The sequence below is a fragment of the Schistocerca gregaria genome, chromosome 3, assembly GCF_023897955.1.
Source record: "Schistocerca gregaria isolate iqSchGreg1 chromosome 3, iqSchGreg1.2, whole genome shotgun sequence".
Lineage (NCBI taxonomy): Eukaryota > Metazoa > Arthropoda > Insecta > Orthoptera > Acrididae > Schistocerca > Schistocerca gregaria.
In genome coordinates, this window is record NC_064922.1 from 233,794,081 (window position 1) to 233,811,414 (window position 17,334).

Sequence of the window (17,334 nt, forward strand, 5' to 3'; positions counted from 1 at the left end):
TTAATGTCAACGATATTGGACGGTAGTACTGTGGGTCAATTCTACTACGCTTCTTGTGAACGGGTGCGACCTGTGCTTTCTTATGGTTTTCTATTCAGGGGTCTACGACAGATAACAGAAGAGGAACTAACTCAGCCGAAAATTCAGTATAGGATCCGATAGGGATTCCATCTGACCCTGGACCTTTGTTCGATTTTAAAGTTACTGCTATTTCCCAGTAACCCTGAACTAGTTCTAGCTTAACTCATCTTTTCAGTGGCACGGGGATAAAACTGTACCAAGTCTTCTGGGTTTTCCTTTTTAACGATTGGTTACATTTAAAAACAGAATTAATCGATTCTACCTCTGCTTTGTTATCTTCAGTATCAGTTCCTTCATCATCTGCAGCTGACTGGACGCTAAACTTTAGTGCCACTAACAGCCTTTACGTATTAGCAGTATTTCTTTTAGTTTTGTGAAACACCTGACAAAATACTGCTGCGGTAGTGAAGGCTTTAGGCGTTGATCTCTGAGAGTTAAACAAGTTTCGTTCAGCATGTCTGTATCTGTAGCCCTATGCTTTCATTGAAAGATTTACCACCAAGAGTAATCATTGAAAGTAATTATTAAGTATAGGAATAATAATAATAATGTAATATTGAAGTCACTGAGAGTAATCGATCTTTATTACTAAAATGGGTTTGCACAAGGTCGACTTTGGGAATGGTCGATTGTAGCGTCTTTGTGAATAAATCGTTGAACAGTGACGTCACGTATTTTGTAAGAATTGTGCTGTGTATGGCAGTAAATGATAAATTTGAATTACATATTTGTAATAAAAAAATGAATGTTTTCTGGTGAAAAATGTGTAGGTAGCATTTATAATTGGGCGCAGGTATTTGTGACAGTATTTGAGTAATGAATTACTATTGTTTCGCTTCTAGCAATGGATACTTGGCCAGAAATTCATTACCTTCTTAATTCACATTGACAACTAAGCAGCAATCAGCTTTGACAGGCACTGCTCTTGTTTGTACACGAAGTTATTGGGAGTGAGTATGCAGCCCTGAATTCAGTATACTGAATATAGATTTTAAACTCTTAAAAATATTAGACAAATTTAGTCAAGTATGTGAGATACGTACGTTGCGGGAATGGTGCAATACTACTTCGTATATTGTAGTGCCGCAAGAATCGTAGTTGCTATACTGTTGTGTGCCGTTTAAAGAAAGCGTGTACTCTGATTATTTTTGCACGTTATATAACATGTCGATGCACCACTTGTGTTGGTGAGAAGCTAAGTTGATAGAAAGTTTCATTCCCCCTTTTTTGCCACTACTTTTCTTCATATTGACGAAAACACCATGATTAGTTTTGCGCGTTACGTAGCATGTCGATGCACCGCTTGCCTTGGTGAAAAGCAAAGTTGATATAAAGTTTTATTCACCCTTTTTTGCCATTGCTTTTCTTCATATTGACGAAAACTATCAGCAGCTCTACACGTGTCCCTGATGAGTCCCGAAAGGACGAAACTGGTTACAGAATTTGAATTTAATTTGTCATGTAATTGCCGATAGTTGAGTATTCGAACACATTTCTAACAAAAATTTAAGTAGCTGGTAGTTTCTATATGCTGTATGCATTGTAAGAAACAGGAAAAGTGTGCATCAAGTGTACCTGTTGGAACTGTAAGCCATCTGATTTTAGCGACTTGTAAAATTGAATTAGGTAGAAATGTGTTTACTAATTTAATATTTATCTACAAAATTATATTACTATTTATATGTATGCTATACTTGTGGATATATTCCTGTGAAAATGGTAGTTCACAGTTGTTGTATGTTAAGTTGTTTAGTTTCCTGCTATTACAGTTACAGATAGTAGAAATTTTTACTGACTACTATCTATTTGTACAGCTTCTCTTGATCTCTGATGCAAGAGTGTTAGGAATGGAGAATGTAAGCAAACAGCCAGTGCCCTGACTGCTGCAGGGAGAACTTTCCTCGTGCAGAGATTGTACTGTAAATTTACTATATACCTTCAGTGTGAATAGGGCACTTTCTTTTTCAGGAAGGTATAAAAGGTGTCATACATGATAAATGAGAAACTTCAACATTGTGCAAATGTTGTGTACAAAGCACAGTGAAAAAGAACAGACATTCAAGAATGGCTGACACACCATTGCAACATAACTGTTTGATGTTTAAGGTTTACTGTGTGCAGAGACAATACACTAATGATCCAAAGTCTTCAGATTTCAGATCAGTCTGAGATTGCAGTGCCACCCATCAGCTTTGACACATGATTTTGGTGTGCCATCTTTGAAACTGTTCATGTTTGTGGAGGGCATGGGTCTTATAACAAAATTTACTAGTAATTTGTTAGCTGCTCCTATTGGTGATATGGCTGCTATAACTAATTTTCTTCAGTTATATGGCCTCGCTATGGAATGTGCGAAGTTTCTGCAGTGCAGGGAATTTATGAAATTGACCAGTGTCACTGCTTCTCAAACCAATGGCACTGTTGGCATGACAGTATTAAGGAGGGGTTTCTTATGCACTCTCTGTTTCTCTTCCTCTCGTGCGCAAGTGAGATACCTGTTTTTTATTTTTGTTGGTTGTTGAGATGTTCAGGTGATAGATATCAGTTTTGGTACGTTTTGATTATTAGGGGTGTCCTAGATTTAGTTGTGCCTACCCAAATCCCATAATACCTGCACATATCTTGTTAGTTTAATGTTTTTTTCTGCAATTAAATATTTTTCATGTTTGTGTTTGTTACGGTGTGTAATATGTGAAGTTGTGGCCACTATATTATATGAACTTTAAATAGTGGTACAACCATCATCTTGATGACATCATGAGTCAAAGCTGACATGTAGTATCACAATCTTCTGTATTTTTAATGACACAGCACTGTGGTATGCAGTGATCAAGAAAAGTTGAAAAAATGGTGTCAAGAATCTTAAGTTTTACAAATATTGCTTTGTACAGCTTGTCCACGGTAAAATGACTAATCACACAGTGGCTGTCAGGGATGGTAGGTGTGCCTTGTCCCTGCATTACTACTGCCAAGAGGAGAGGAACAGTGATGGGAAGGCAGCATCGGCTTCTTGCTGTCCCGTGTTTTGTACCTTTCAGTGTGTACAGTAATGCTTCATTGTAGGGGCAGCTTAACATTGACAGTCCGTGGAGACAAATGAACATCTCTCAACTAGTGCTAAATTTTACCACTCTTGGCAGCACCAGTAAAATCATCATTTTATCATGGACAAGCCATATATGGGTCATTCTAGAGCAACAAATGAGACAGCTGCAGTGATAAATTGTGACATTATTTGAATTATCCTTCAGCAAGACATTGTTTGTCATAGTGTTAAATGTCTTTAAATTTGACTGATAATTATGAGTCAAGTTGTCATTTAAAAAAAGTTTACATGTTATTGGAAGGACTTAATTTTTATGTGGTTCTCACTATCTCCATATTTACATAAAATAAACAGTCATAAGGATTTGTTTTTCTTTTAACACATTTCCAAGCAGTCTTCATATATATGGTTACTTAGCACCTTGGCACCTGCCAGTACCCCAAACTTCACAGAAATGCTTCTTTTGACCTTGTGGAATTAGCAGTCTTGAAAGCAAGAAAATCATGGAGAAATGGTTTAACCACAGTCTATGGGATAGTTTGCGGAATGAACGCACACACACACACACACACACACACACACACACACTGTTTATGCAATTTCTGGGCAGATGAAATTATGTGCTGGACTGGGATACGCACATGGAACAATTTATTTTATTGTTACAAGAACAGAGCATAGACTGTGCTTGTAGCATACAAGAAAACACACAAACTGTACTTTCCTCTGTTGCCTAGATTAGGTACAGTGGGGCAGACATTTGTTGAACATCGTCTCCTGACAGTGGGAGTTTGGTTTTTCAGGACTCTTATCTTGTTATTGTTAAAGTTCCACTTGTTACATCATAAGTCTTCTTTGAAGGCTCTTTCCAGTTCTTCAGGAGAAGGGGTGGGAAGAAAATTCTCCTAATTCAATAGCTACAAATGTTCAAAATTACTTTTCACTCATCCTGAATACATTGAAAAATGAATTTCCTATTCAACCTAGCCTTTTACCATCTTTGTATTTTATCGGAGACAGGAAGAAATGAGTGAGAAGTACATACATTTTTTCAGATAAAAATTTTGAATTTTTTTTTAATTTTTATGTTTTACTTAAATGCATACCTCAAAAAGTTGCTAAAGTCAGAAGGGTTTATCATCTTTCTAATTAAAAAACAAAAAACCAGTGCAGTCAAAAGCTGTTAGGATTTGCAGAATGTAACTGCATGATTACTATCAAATTTTAAAATATTTAGGACATCAAATCCAATAATTAATCATAGTTGGTTGATTTGACGCATACTAACCCAACAGTATTTTATTCTGGCAACAGGCTTGTGTTCAGTATACTCACCTTTGAATTTTGGCTATATCCTGAATTCTGTTGCGATTGTGGCACTGCATCACATGCCAACAAGGAAATGAGCTCTTCAACTTGTTTAGAAAATGGTGGTTAAACTTGTTAAAGATATCTAACCAAGAAATCCACATTCTGGTGGTGTTTGCAAACACAAATGTTACATGGTATTCTTGCAAACCTTCCTCTGGGAGTAATAAAAATGTTTCAGAATACTATGGATACTTGAAGTTGGGCATTTCATGGCCTTCCATAGGGACATCACTATGACCTTTTTCAGTTCAGTAATCTTCATCGTAAGGGCTGAACATCTACCTTCACAAAATATTTCATCTCTGACATTAGCTGACGTTTGTAATTTTTAAAATAAAACTCTACAAATTTTGCAAAGGCTTTCAACAACATCCTTTTGTAGTGTAACCTTCTGCACGGTAATGGGCACATTTTTCTTGTTTATCTATGGATAGCTTTTTTTAATTAAATGTTCTCCACTTTTATGTTGCAGATGTGACATTGCACACCGGCCGGTGTGGCGAGCGGTTCTAGGCTCTTCAGTCTGGAACCGCGCGACCACTACGGTTGCAGGTTCGAATCCTGCCTCGGGCATGGATGTGTGTGATGTCCTTAGGTTAGTTAGGTTTAAGTAGTTCTAAGTTCTAGGGGACTGATGACCTCAGATGTTAAGTCCCATAGTGCTCAGAGCCATTTGAACCTTTTTTTTTTTACACATTGTAAATTATAATAAACGAAAAGAAATGTTACAGCCATCAGAGAAAATAACTATTGCTTCAGATGCCATTGCATAGCTTGCTGTTAATAATTGTTCCATGACTTTTCTCCACAAGAGGACCAGAAACATTTATCTGTTTTACTTTTTGGAGACTTGAGAACCATTGCTGATGTTTACCAAGGTTTATACTAAATATGTCGCTTGTTGAAAGTAAAATATAGACATGTATCACCAGTCTGATAAAGGGAAAGTCCAATTTTGTTAAAAATTAAGTTTTTACCCAAATGTCCATGTTTCTCTAGAATGACCTATTTACTACTATCAATTTGTATCTGATTTTTGTCAATGCACATCTCCGCTATTGTGTTTAAAAGCATTAACCAGTCGGACACTTAGAGCACTGATGAGTCTATGGAAGGAAAGAAAAAGCCAAGATCAATAGCAAATGTACAGTGTCTGTATAAAATGTATTGGGAAAAATACAGTCTCATTGTGTTCACTCCTCACATTTTCGGTCAGTAGGAGGTGATCTTTAATACGCCCCAAGCACTAGTCACCTGCTATTCTTTGTTCAGACAAGATCATGATTTTAGTGGAACCTTGTTGAGTGACTTAGCACAAGAGAAAAATCCAGGGAATGATTGAACAATGGTATGTCACCAAATTTTGTGTTGGACTGGGCAAATTGGTATGAGACTTTGGTTGTATATCGTCAAGGTTGAAGAATGAAAGCATGTCACAAACTACAGTCTTCATAGATCGACGAGGGAGAGAGGAGGATGAGCCTGTTGACATCAAGAACCAACGACAATCAGTCAGTGTGTTTGTGAAACGGTTAATTCAGACCCTGAGTTAAGGGTGCACATGGTCACAGATTGAACTGGCATTGATAGACAACAGTGCACAGCAGCCAGCCACCAGGCCAGCCATCACCAGAAACTGGAAACTGCGTCACAATAATGTATCCAACCCCACCTGCTCCATGGTCACTGACTACCTGACAACAAATGGCATTGCAATGATTCTGCAACACCTTTACAATTCTGAATTGGTACTGTTTCCGTTTCTCGAAAAATGAAATGCTCTCTCGACCGACACCACTGTGGGACCCAAAGTGCTGTCAGAGAAGTTCGCACACAGTCCCTTACAGACCTTCCGGAGTGTGTCTATGAGTGGCATTTGAGTCATGGAAAAGCCACTGGCAAAAGTGTGTTGATGCTCAAGGGCTGTACTTTGAAAATTTTGAGGCACATAAGAAATATCTCAAATTTACTTTTCTGAAACTTTTTCCAATACTTTTTATGCAAACCCTGTATACTTAACAGGAAATAACTCTTTAGATAAGTCTGCAATGCATTGTTTACTTGAAATATTTTGTTGTGGCTGGGAGGGGTCAGCAGTTGCTGCTAATAAAAGGGAAATATCTTCTGGGGTCAGTAGAAAATGTGTGGCTTTTGTTGTACATCAAAGGAGAGCTTAACTGCTAATTGTGACTGGGATGTTACCTTGAAGAATTTTTTGTCTGTGATGGTGATAGCAGATGGAAAAGACAGATATTTTTAGTATAGATAGTAGTAGTTACGAAGGGCAAGTCTTGAAAGAGAGTAAGTTTCGTGATAGGAAGAGAAAAGGGTGTGAAGATTATTAGCAGAGGAGTAAAATGTGTTTTAAGTTGCGTAGCACAAGAGTTTGAGTCCATGTCCATTACTTTACACCAGAAATCTGAGTACCCAAAAACTAAAGCACCCTACCAGAATAATAAAAATTTGAGACTTGTTTGGGAAATTAAAACCTCTTTCGTAATTACAATCTCAATAAAAATTCAAATAATTTCATACCTCTGGACAAGTTTTTTATATAATAATATGTACATTGTTGTCCTGTGAAAAAGAACTACTTGCATTTCCTTATATTCCAAAATGACACATTATATAGCTTGCTGTTTGTGAAAGGGACAACACAGTTATTACATTCCCCTCACTTTGTTTCTGATGATCAGAATTTTCTCAACCTAAGCAATGAAGCTATTGCGTGGAGCTCTGAGGTAAGAGTGGGTGAACATGTCAAGAATGATTACTCATCTGTTTTCTGAACAGCACATTTGGTCTATCATCTATGCATGTGCTGTCTCCTCTGGGCATTATCCAGAATGATACCCTTTGAATTTCAAAGCAAGTTGACTTAACATGCTATGTGCTAAGTGCGTTTTAATTTGCTTTGATGAAAATCTGAATACAATCAAGTGCTAGAACTTTTAATGATCCTTATACTGATGAGACTTTCCATCCTTGAAACTTACATCATTTCTCTTATTCATACAGGAGTTCTCTACTCATAAATACTATGGTATTTCTGCATTGTTGCATATTGATAAGTAAATTTAAAGAGCTCCAGCAACAGTACAAAATCATCATTATTGTGTTTTTTAGGTTTCATGTCTGTTTTGCTCCTATCCGTCATCCCCCACCATGATTGCCATATTTTGTTGCCACTTATGATACACCAGTAACACATAAGATGGGTGTGATATAAGGGGTGGAACATTATCACTACGAACTTCTTCTCTGTTGCTGAATACCTGAATCTTAATATTAAATGCAAGAGTTACACTTCTATTCCTTTTAGATTGGAGAGGACTGGATTAATTTTTAGTCTTATGTAAGTCAGTGAAACTCATTCTGTGTTTCAAAGGGTATGAAATTTGAATTTTCTAGGTGACTCCCATACATTGCTCTTTTTCTTGATTTGGAAGGGGCTTTTTACCTGAAATAAATATGGTTGCATATGTAGTAATCACTGGGTACTATCATTATTTTAATCAAGGTAACACCTGTCCTATCCTTATGAAGTATGTTACGTGTGTTGTATATTTTGATGTATTAATGTACAATGTATTGCCTTGGACAAACCTGTATCATTCTAAGACGACAAGATAGATAAAAAAATAAGTAAATACACCAGCAAGAAATAAGTAAATACACCAGGGAGGTGAAAGGACACATTGTCTTCCTCATATTTATATGTTTAAACAACTAAGACTGTAATACCCTTCCCAGCCACAGAAATTTTGAATGTGAAATTCATTGTTGTTTTGCAAGTTAGAGTGTTGGTTGCGTTATAGTAACCAGTTGGACACTAAGAGCTACATTGATAGAAATTTGACTTTCCATTTTTTTAGCTGTTACTGTTTTGTGATCTGTACATTAAATTAAAAATAATCTTGTAGTCATGTGAAGTAGTGGCAAAATGAATCTTGTAGTCATGTGAAGTAGTGGCAAAATGAATCTTGTAGTCATGTGAAGTAGTGGCAAAATGAAAAATTGCATTTAAAAAATATAAGGGAAAGGACAACACTCTAATTATTGTTTACTGGGACGATTTATTGAGAATATACCTGTAACACGGGTGTATTTATTACAGATCCACTTTGCTTAAAAGCATGCATTATTCTGCAATTTTATGCATGCAAAATAATCACGGTTTGTTAATTTAAAATTTCTTGTATATTCAAAAACTTTTTTCCATATTGTGTTTGATGCCTGTTTCATGTCGGCATGCTTTCCAAAAATCTTTGGCACGCCACTGTAAGTGCTGTTCGTGATATCAGGCTTTATAAGCAAGTAATGGTATTATGCATCAACTTCATAGACAAGTTAGTGTGACTGACAGTGAACATTTTTAGTGCAGAAGATGAGTGATTGCTATTGACAGTTCAACAACCTAGTGGCAGTGTTGTTGTACATGATACATGACACCCTGTGACTGGTCACCACTATTCACAGACATGGCAAAAACAAAAACTGGTGCAACAAGCAGACTGAATTTTTATTCATAAATTTCCGTACAGCTATCAGTTACATAAATGATAAAAATTGGAAAGAACTATTCAGTGTCTATTATTCTGAAATATGAAGTTATTTGTCACACTTCGCAATAGAAAAGCAAACTAGTTTTGTGATAATGTCAAACACTCATGGTCTTAATATGAAATTATAACATGATCAGCTGATAACAGCTCTCCTCTTAAATTCCTGGGTGTGTAGCAGTTATGATAATGGATGACCAAGTCCTCATCACTGTCAGAATCTGATTGAGAATCATTCTTTTCTGTATTGTTTCAGCTATTGCTGCTCCCTCCCAGTCGTAGAATTAAATTTTACATGCAGGCTTCCAAATACCTGCTGTGCAGTTCAGAATTTTTTCTGAGGCCTGACTAGTCAATTGATTGAGAACTTCCTCAAGGAGATTCTCTACTTCAGAGATGATGGACTCCTTGTTGTTTATTACAGTGTAATTTTTTATTGGCACTCATATGCTCTTAAGTGGTATTGAAATAATAAAGCAGAAGTATACCACACCTGTGACTTTTAGCAATTTCATCAGTGATACATGTTGGAAATAATTATTTCTTTAGCTCCACAAACTTGAGCAGTTCAGTCTTGTTCAAATCCTCTTAGAGAGCAATATCTCATCTTTTCAGACAATCAATAATTTTTTCTTTCCTTCTTGCCTAAGTTGGTGTCTTCTTATGAATGACTGAATGTACGCATTGCACACTGCTCTCTACACATTGAAAATTTGTTGTCTATCTGAAGCAACATGGGAATTGTTTATAGTGTGGTATGTTCCCTTCTCTTATAATAGTCATATTTATGACGACAGTCAGTGTCTGTCTGAAAATTTTTCAAAGCTGTCACTCCCTCAGCCACTTGTTTCTTGGTGTCTGCAGCCTTGTACCACTCACATCATATCTGTAGTATAATGGCCTTTCTCTGTAGTAACAACAGTGTTTTTACTTACAGTATTTTCAAAGCTGTTGCAGTTTTCATTAAAATTCTAGTAACAAAATGTAAAGGTTCATCGTTTTTCTTTCTCAAATTTATCACATTCATTCATGGGTTTGGTAACGCAGCATGCTTTTTGTCCTTCGTTTCACTCCATGTGTTGGACATGTGCCACTGTTTGCATTTTAGTCTATCTGAAATGAAATAGAAGTGAATAAACACAAGAAACTCGTAGTTTCATTTTGCACTATAGTCGAGACAGAGTAAGAAGATTCCTGACAGCCCAAGGCACTGTTGCCAGCTTTCAGTGCAAAGTGCTAATGGCTACAGGTGAAAACTGTACCATATTATTTGTATGATGGACCTCAATAGCATGAGTATTTCCTCAGAGAGGTTACTGAGAAGTTACATGTGCCCAGATCTAAACTTAAGCATCACTTTGGTGAGTTTAAGAAATTACATGATATGAGAGTGTGCTCTGTAAATAATTAGAAATACTTGATAGCTGTTGTAACAAGAATGAATGAATGCGTGTGTTACTTCAGTTTGTGTTACAGGCAACACTGCCATTGTTCTGTGGAGTAGCAAAAGTAGAGTCTACAGAATACTGAGCAGCAATGAAAGGTATTTACCAGTGCTTGTTGTCATGACAGTGAAAATGTGAAATTGGTATTGGGCTGTGTCCCTGCTTTGTCATGGGGTAACTAATGTTAGTCTTTAGGAGAATGAATGCTGTTGTTAATGAATACTACTGAGACAGTACCGTGCTACCCACACTGTGCCAACAGTTTGAAATTGGACACTTCCTGTAACAACGAGATATAGTAATACTCTTGTCCATAAAACAAGATTCATTCTGTCGTGGTTTGAAGAAAATCAGATGGATCTACTAGACTTATGTGATGTGCTCAAACTCTGACCTTAACAACCATTTAAGATCTGTGGCACGAAATAAGATACCTGTTGTCCATCAGATCGTTTCACCCAAAAACCTGGCAATAGAAAGAATGGAAATAAATTACACCTTGAGAGTATTAGAATGTAGAGAAAAGCCCCGCTTGAAGACTGAATGCTCAAATAGACACCTAGGGGGTATTGTCACACATAGTTTTGCTTGGCTAAAGCCCTTGTAAAGAGCAACAATGCATGTCCAAGCCACACACAGTAAAATTACATGGAACAGTATGGCACTATGTAAGTTGCATTATCTTATTCGTTGGATGTATTTGATGTATAGTTTCATATTTTGAGGAGAATGAGGTAATTGCTGATTCGCTGTTGTCTTTCACGTGTTTAAGGCACATTGTATATATAGTTTTATAACATGTGTCAAGCTTCAGTTGTGTAGATGATACAGGATTTGCCACATACTAGAAATAAATACAAAATAATTGCTGGTAGTTCAGTGTATGAATACATAAAAACTCATCTCCTGTTGGTGTGAAAAGAGTGCTTGAATATCTCTTTGTGCCCAGGTTTGTATAAATTATGAACTCAGTTTGCAGCTGAAATTTGTCCTGTTCCAGTGTCTGGTATGGTTTGTTCCCAGTTATAATTATTTTGAGCTCACAAATTGCATAAGAATGTTCAAAAGGGCAAGGAAAAGGGAGCAATAAAGGCTGACAGTGGAGAGAGTATAGGAAAAGTATTCATGTATGTGTTTGTATATGGATAGTTCTGTGTTGGAAATGATTTCAAGGTATAGAGAGAGGTGGGTATTGGGGTGAATTTTAGGGGGAGGCCACTAATAAAAAGTTGTAAATATGTCAGCAAAGCTGTAGACCTGACTGTGAGGGATAAGAGAAGGGTTAAGCGGAAAGAAATATTGGTAGGTTTGCTGCATGGACTACGAGAGATGGAGGGGCTGAAAGGGTAGTTCTTACAAAGATAGTGTGTAGATAAGAGTATCCAAATGAGACTGGTAGTGAAGCAGCCATCGAATTCAGCCATGTTTTACTAAGCAGAATGCTTTGCCAACTGAATGTTCAATCTTGGCTTATGCTCGAAGTTTGATGATAATAATTCATATGGCATTACTAGTGGATCATTCTCATATAAGAACTGCATAAGTGCTGCAGAAGAGTAGATAGATGATAGCTACTTTCCCTACTGACTGTATGACATATTTTCTAAAATATACCAGTGACAAGACAGGAATAGGATTTTCTTGCTTAAAAAATGAAGAAAACTACTCTTCCAAACTCTTATTTGAGTTTTTAGAGAAGATGAAAATAAACACTTTTTATGTGACATTAATGTCAGCTGAGAATGGCGTATCTGAAATTGTTGTCAAATAAAATAGGTGTTTCTTTTTATCTCCTAGTAACACTTTAAAATTTTGTACATGTAGTTTTCACACACTTGCAAGTGCCCCCCTCCTCCCACTCACACACACACACTCTCTCTCTCTCTCTCTCTCTCTCTCTCTCTCTCACTCACTCACTCACTCACTCACTCACTCACACACACACACACACACACACACACACACACACACACACAGTTGCTGCTTACATGTTCTTGCGGATTGGGATAGATTGCGGAGGCTTTGAACAGCAGACAAGCACTAAAAAGTGGCTTAAGCTGTTGGACCAAATCCTCCTTCAGCCTCGCAGCCACATTCACACATGCACAGTACTCACACATATGGCCTGTGTCATCCTTGTTGCTGAAGTGTCTGTGCCTGGAAGTGACAGGGGCCATGTGTTTGTCTGTTGTGTGTATCTTTCTAAATCTGAAGAGCTTTATCCAATAGTTTAAATTTAGTTTTATGTTTCCCCATACACCACACATCATCTCCTCTTTGTGGTGAGTAACAGTCTATCCTAATTCACACTGTCGTTATCCTGTCACAATATATTTTCCAATTTTTTTTTTATGTTAGCAAGCTGCTGTTCACCTTTTCTACTGCTTCTCATGATTTTTTTTTCTGTCTTCTGCATATCCCTCTGATTTGAGTAACTGTAAAGGTATCTTCATTTTGTGTTCAGTCCTCTTTACAGTCCTCCTAAGGTTTTCTGTCTATGGCCATCAAGGCGATGTCTCTTGTAAACTTTAGCATTGGTGTCTGTTCCCCCTTAGTGTGCTGAAATTTTTGACATAAGGTTTAAACAACAGTACTTATAAGTTGAACTCACCTTTGCATCCTTTGTAACACAAACTTTATTATCTGTCTTTGGTGTGCTCATGCATTTTGTGGTTATGTATGTTATTCTGGCATTGCTGTAATTATCACCAGAATTTTGAATATTTTATTCTACTTATAGAAAAGTTCATTTCAGCAAACAGAAGTCATGAAAGTATGCTAGTCTTTCTTTCCATTATTAACAACAATATCAGAGTTGTGCTTTGGTATCTTTACTTCATCAGTCCACACTGGTCTTTACAGTTCTTCAATTTCTTGTTTTTTGTTGTTCCCTAATTGTACTATACTGTACACAATAACTTACAAATGTGTAATGTCACCTGATTTACAAGTGTACTATCATTTAGTAGTTCTCAGCTTTATCTGTTAGTGCTGTCTGTGGTAATGGGATGATAATGATTTTTTTAATTTTTTTTAAAACTGATTATATTATGTAGATTCAGAATGCCTGCTCAAACCTCTGGTTCTGACATTACCCGCTGATTTGAGTAACTGTAAAGGTATCTTCATTTTGTGTTCTCTTACGTACTTCTTTTACCGTTGCTGTCATCAACTCTTCCAGCGTTATTTTCCTGGTAATTAAGTCCTCTTTCTTCTACATGCGGCAAGGATCACGTGCCCGCATTTTACAGGTTAATATCTTTATTTGTAATTTTCCTAAAGTAATGGTAAAGCTGTCTGTGAGTACATTGCTAAAATTTCCTATGACAATTTTGTTTCCATGTCTTGCTCACCCATCAACATTTATGTTCTTTGCATTTTTCTGGTTGTATTTTTAAGTAATCAGTACTTCTTTGATTTAGTGTATTTTCTTCTCTCTTCAGTAAGCTGGAATATTTATCAATTGTGAAGAGTTCTCCGTATATACGTTCACTGAGAGTGGGATAACCTCTCTAATCTTAATTTTTCATTTATTATTGAAAATCATTACTAGGCTATTACCAGGATTAGTGCCTACCCCTGAATGTGTTTTGCAGTAAAATATTTTTTTTTCTTCATCTTTGTCTAACCATTTAATCCAGTTAATAACCATAATGGAAATTCCTGGATGGAGCAATAAGTAAAGGAAGGAAAAGACAACCACTCATCTGTAGTGGATCAGTGCGTGTAGCATGGTAACACACAACAGGAAACAGCATTCACACTAGCTTTCGAGCACTAGCCCTTTTTCCAGCAATAGTACACACGTTCACACACACAACCACATGGAGCAGGAATGTATGTTTGGGCGCCTGTGTGGTTGTGTGTATGAATGTGTTTGATTGCTGGAAAAAGTTAGTGCTTGAAAGCTAGTGTGAACGCTGTTTCCTGTTGTGTGATACTGTGCCCCATGCATCAGTCCACTATTGGACTGTGGTTGCCGTTCCATAATTTTTTGTATCGCTGCATTTAATCCAATTGATGTTCTCTGGTTTCAGTTTTCTTCATGTATGCCTCTTTGTTGTTTGCTTCTGTCAGTTGAAACCTTTTTCGCAACTGTAGAAGTGCTTCTTCTGCACACGCTATATCTTTAAGTAATTCAGCTTTTTTGTCTTCTCATTGCTTAATTTTTCAAAAACCCCAAATCAACTGGTTTTAATCCCTCTTTGCATAGTTTATATTACACACATGCACACATAAGAAAGTATATACACTAAACAAGACAAGTTTGCTTCTGAGGTTCTTGGATGTACCGCTGAATGCAGTTGTTGAAGACCCACAATATTTTGGCGATTAATCGTTCTGCCAACACCAGGTGGTGCTGAACTACAACGGCACCATCTGATGGTAGAACGGTTATTTGCCGAAATATCAAGGACCTTCGACAATTGGACCCGGCAGTAAACCCGAGAACCTCGGAAGCAGCATATATCCCTGGAAAACCTCAGATCACATAAGACAAGTTTGTTTCATTGAGCATCTTGAATGCTAATAAAATTTTCCATCCTATAATTTATATTGATATGCTGTAAACTGATAGTAAGAGAGAGGGATGGTTTCTTGTCACAATAGACTACCTTATTTCTATTGCCAGCAGTCTGTTGATTGAAGCTTCAATTTTTCATCTGTTATCTTCTCTCTCTCTCTCTCTCTCTCTCTCTCTCTCTCTCTCTCTCTCTCTCTCTCTCTCTCTCTCTCTCTCTCTGTGTGTGTGTGTGTGTGTGTGTGTGTGTGTGTGTGTGTGTGTTAAGCTCTATGATGAACATCACTATCTGTGATAATGCTACATATAGTTAAGCAAATGATAAGAATTATTAAATGTGCTGGAGAATCTTCTAAGTATTATGCACAGTGTGTAATTCTTGATTTTTGTTTCAGAGTTTGGAGCTAAAGTACTGTACTGCAAATTGATTGGTTCTGTTTTACGCGTAAAATTATTTCTGTTACAGGACAGTATTTTAGTTAGGGACAAATTTGATGTAGGCTATGATGCTTCGAAACAAAAAGGTGTTAGCAAATATTTCTGGAGTTGCTGTTAAGAGGAAGATGGCTAGAAACAGGAGCGCATTAAAACAGTCACAATCAGAAGGCCGCCTTGAAGCAAAAAGCACGAGGAAACATGATTCAGTCTTACATCATTGCACTGATTTGTGCAAGTCTTTGTCCAGCTGTGACTATATTTCTGGTGCTGAGCAGTCATCATCTATTGCAGAACATTCTTCGATGAGTCTGACGAAAAATACTCCATCTGCTGAAGTGGGGAAGTGTAGTAGTGCTTTGGTAGGTAGTAACACCAGTTCATCACAAGTGTTGCCTAAATCTAATAAGACAGCAGATTTAAAGGCGTCAACTGTCTCAGAAGATTCAGTACGAAGCCTTGACATGGAGGATTCCATTGTTGAAGTAATTCCCATAGAGATTTCTGATGTCAGTATATTGGAAACAAAATCACACAAGCCGTCTTCCAGTGGTAACAAACCAATAGATGCGGATACGTCAGATGTTATAATCATCCCAGATTCTCCAGGACAAGGGACTGCAGGGAACAAGGCTTCGAAGACTACATCAAATGAAGTTTCACATGTGCAGCGAGGCAGGAAAAGAAAAAACAGTGATGATAGTGGGATTGAAATCTTGTGCGATATTTCAGGAAGTAGACCTAAGAAGCAGCAGAAAATTAACATTGCCAGTAAAGGGAGCAGTGGGGATGGAGATGACATTATCTTCATTAGTGCAGAAGATGATGAAGTGTCAGTCATCAAAACAAAGGAGGAGCACAAAACACCTCAAGAGGATGTAATAATTTTAGATTCGCCTCCTGCACAAACTCCTGTGCAGAATTCAGACAAATCACCTAAGAAAATGGTTTCAGCATCTACAAGTGTAACTGGTTTAATTCCCCATTATACTCAACATTTAATAGATTATATTTCTCTTGATGGAAGACCACCTGTAAATATTTCTGACTCATCTATTGGGACACCTGTCCTGCCTTTTTCACTCAGAGATGCATTCAGAGATGAGGAGGAGATGGTGCAAAGACGGATTCCCGTTTTGAGACGGGCACAGGGTACCAGAGCTTCCATTCGGCGGCAAAGGGAAAGAGCTGCGTTTCATAACCGTTTAGTACATGCTCGCAGTCAAGCAGGCCGATCAAACTGTATACCTGTGTCTACTTGCGCTTACTTTCCCCCTCGCCCTTCAAATGCACTGATTGGAAATCAGACTTCAACTATCAGAAATGCAGCCGAAAATTCAACTGCACAAAACTCGACAAACCAAAATGTAGCATCTGAAAACTCTGTACAACAAAACTCGACAACCCAAAATGTAGCACCTGAAAACTCTGTACAACAAAACTCGACAACCCAAAATGTAGCACCTGAAAACTCTGTACAATCAGCTCCAGAAGTTTCACAATCACCAGCCTGTGTTTATGGAACCAACATTTACAACCCAAATGCGAGTGACAAAGAGAAGGATGGGTTGCGACCAGTCATCATTGATGGAAACAATATAGCAATGGGGTATGTATGAACTGTTGTGGCCATATTTATGGCTATTGGACAATTAAAATCTGGTATGTTTATCAATAAAGTAGCCTGTAACTTAATTTTAAGTGATTTACACTGAAGGTTTGAGTTGATGTCCAAGTATTATGCATAGATTTGTTTTGTTGCCTTGTGTTGAAAAAGATGTCACTTTTCAGTTCATGTGTATCGTTTTTTAATTGATATTTGCATCTGACTGTGACAAATACGCAAGCTTGACAGCAGCTGCAGCTGATGAA

General features: G+C 37.3%; 1 protein-coding gene across 5 annotated transcripts in view; it reads left to right on the forward strand.

Annotated features, from left to right (window-relative positions):
- The first annotated feature begins 701 nt into the window (after positions 1-701).
- LOC126353748 (uncharacterized) overlaps positions 702-17,334 on the forward strand; it is a 50,312-nt gene continuing 33,679 nt past the window's right edge. Inside the window, exons 1-3 of one of the 5 annotated variants that reach the window (XM_050002796.1) lie at positions 702-847; positions 924-1,031; positions 15,494-17,071. In XM_050002796.1, the coding sequence (XP_049858753.1) occupies positions 15,531-17,071 (1,541 nt within the window). In that variant the 5' untranslated portion in view covers positions 702-847; positions 924-1,031; positions 15,494-15,530. Of the gene's footprint in view, positions 848-923; positions 1,032-8,320; positions 17,072-17,334 lie in introns of those variants that run through there. The other 4 variants (XM_050002797.1, XM_050002793.1, XM_050002795.1 and 1 more) reach the window with 4 other exon arrangements.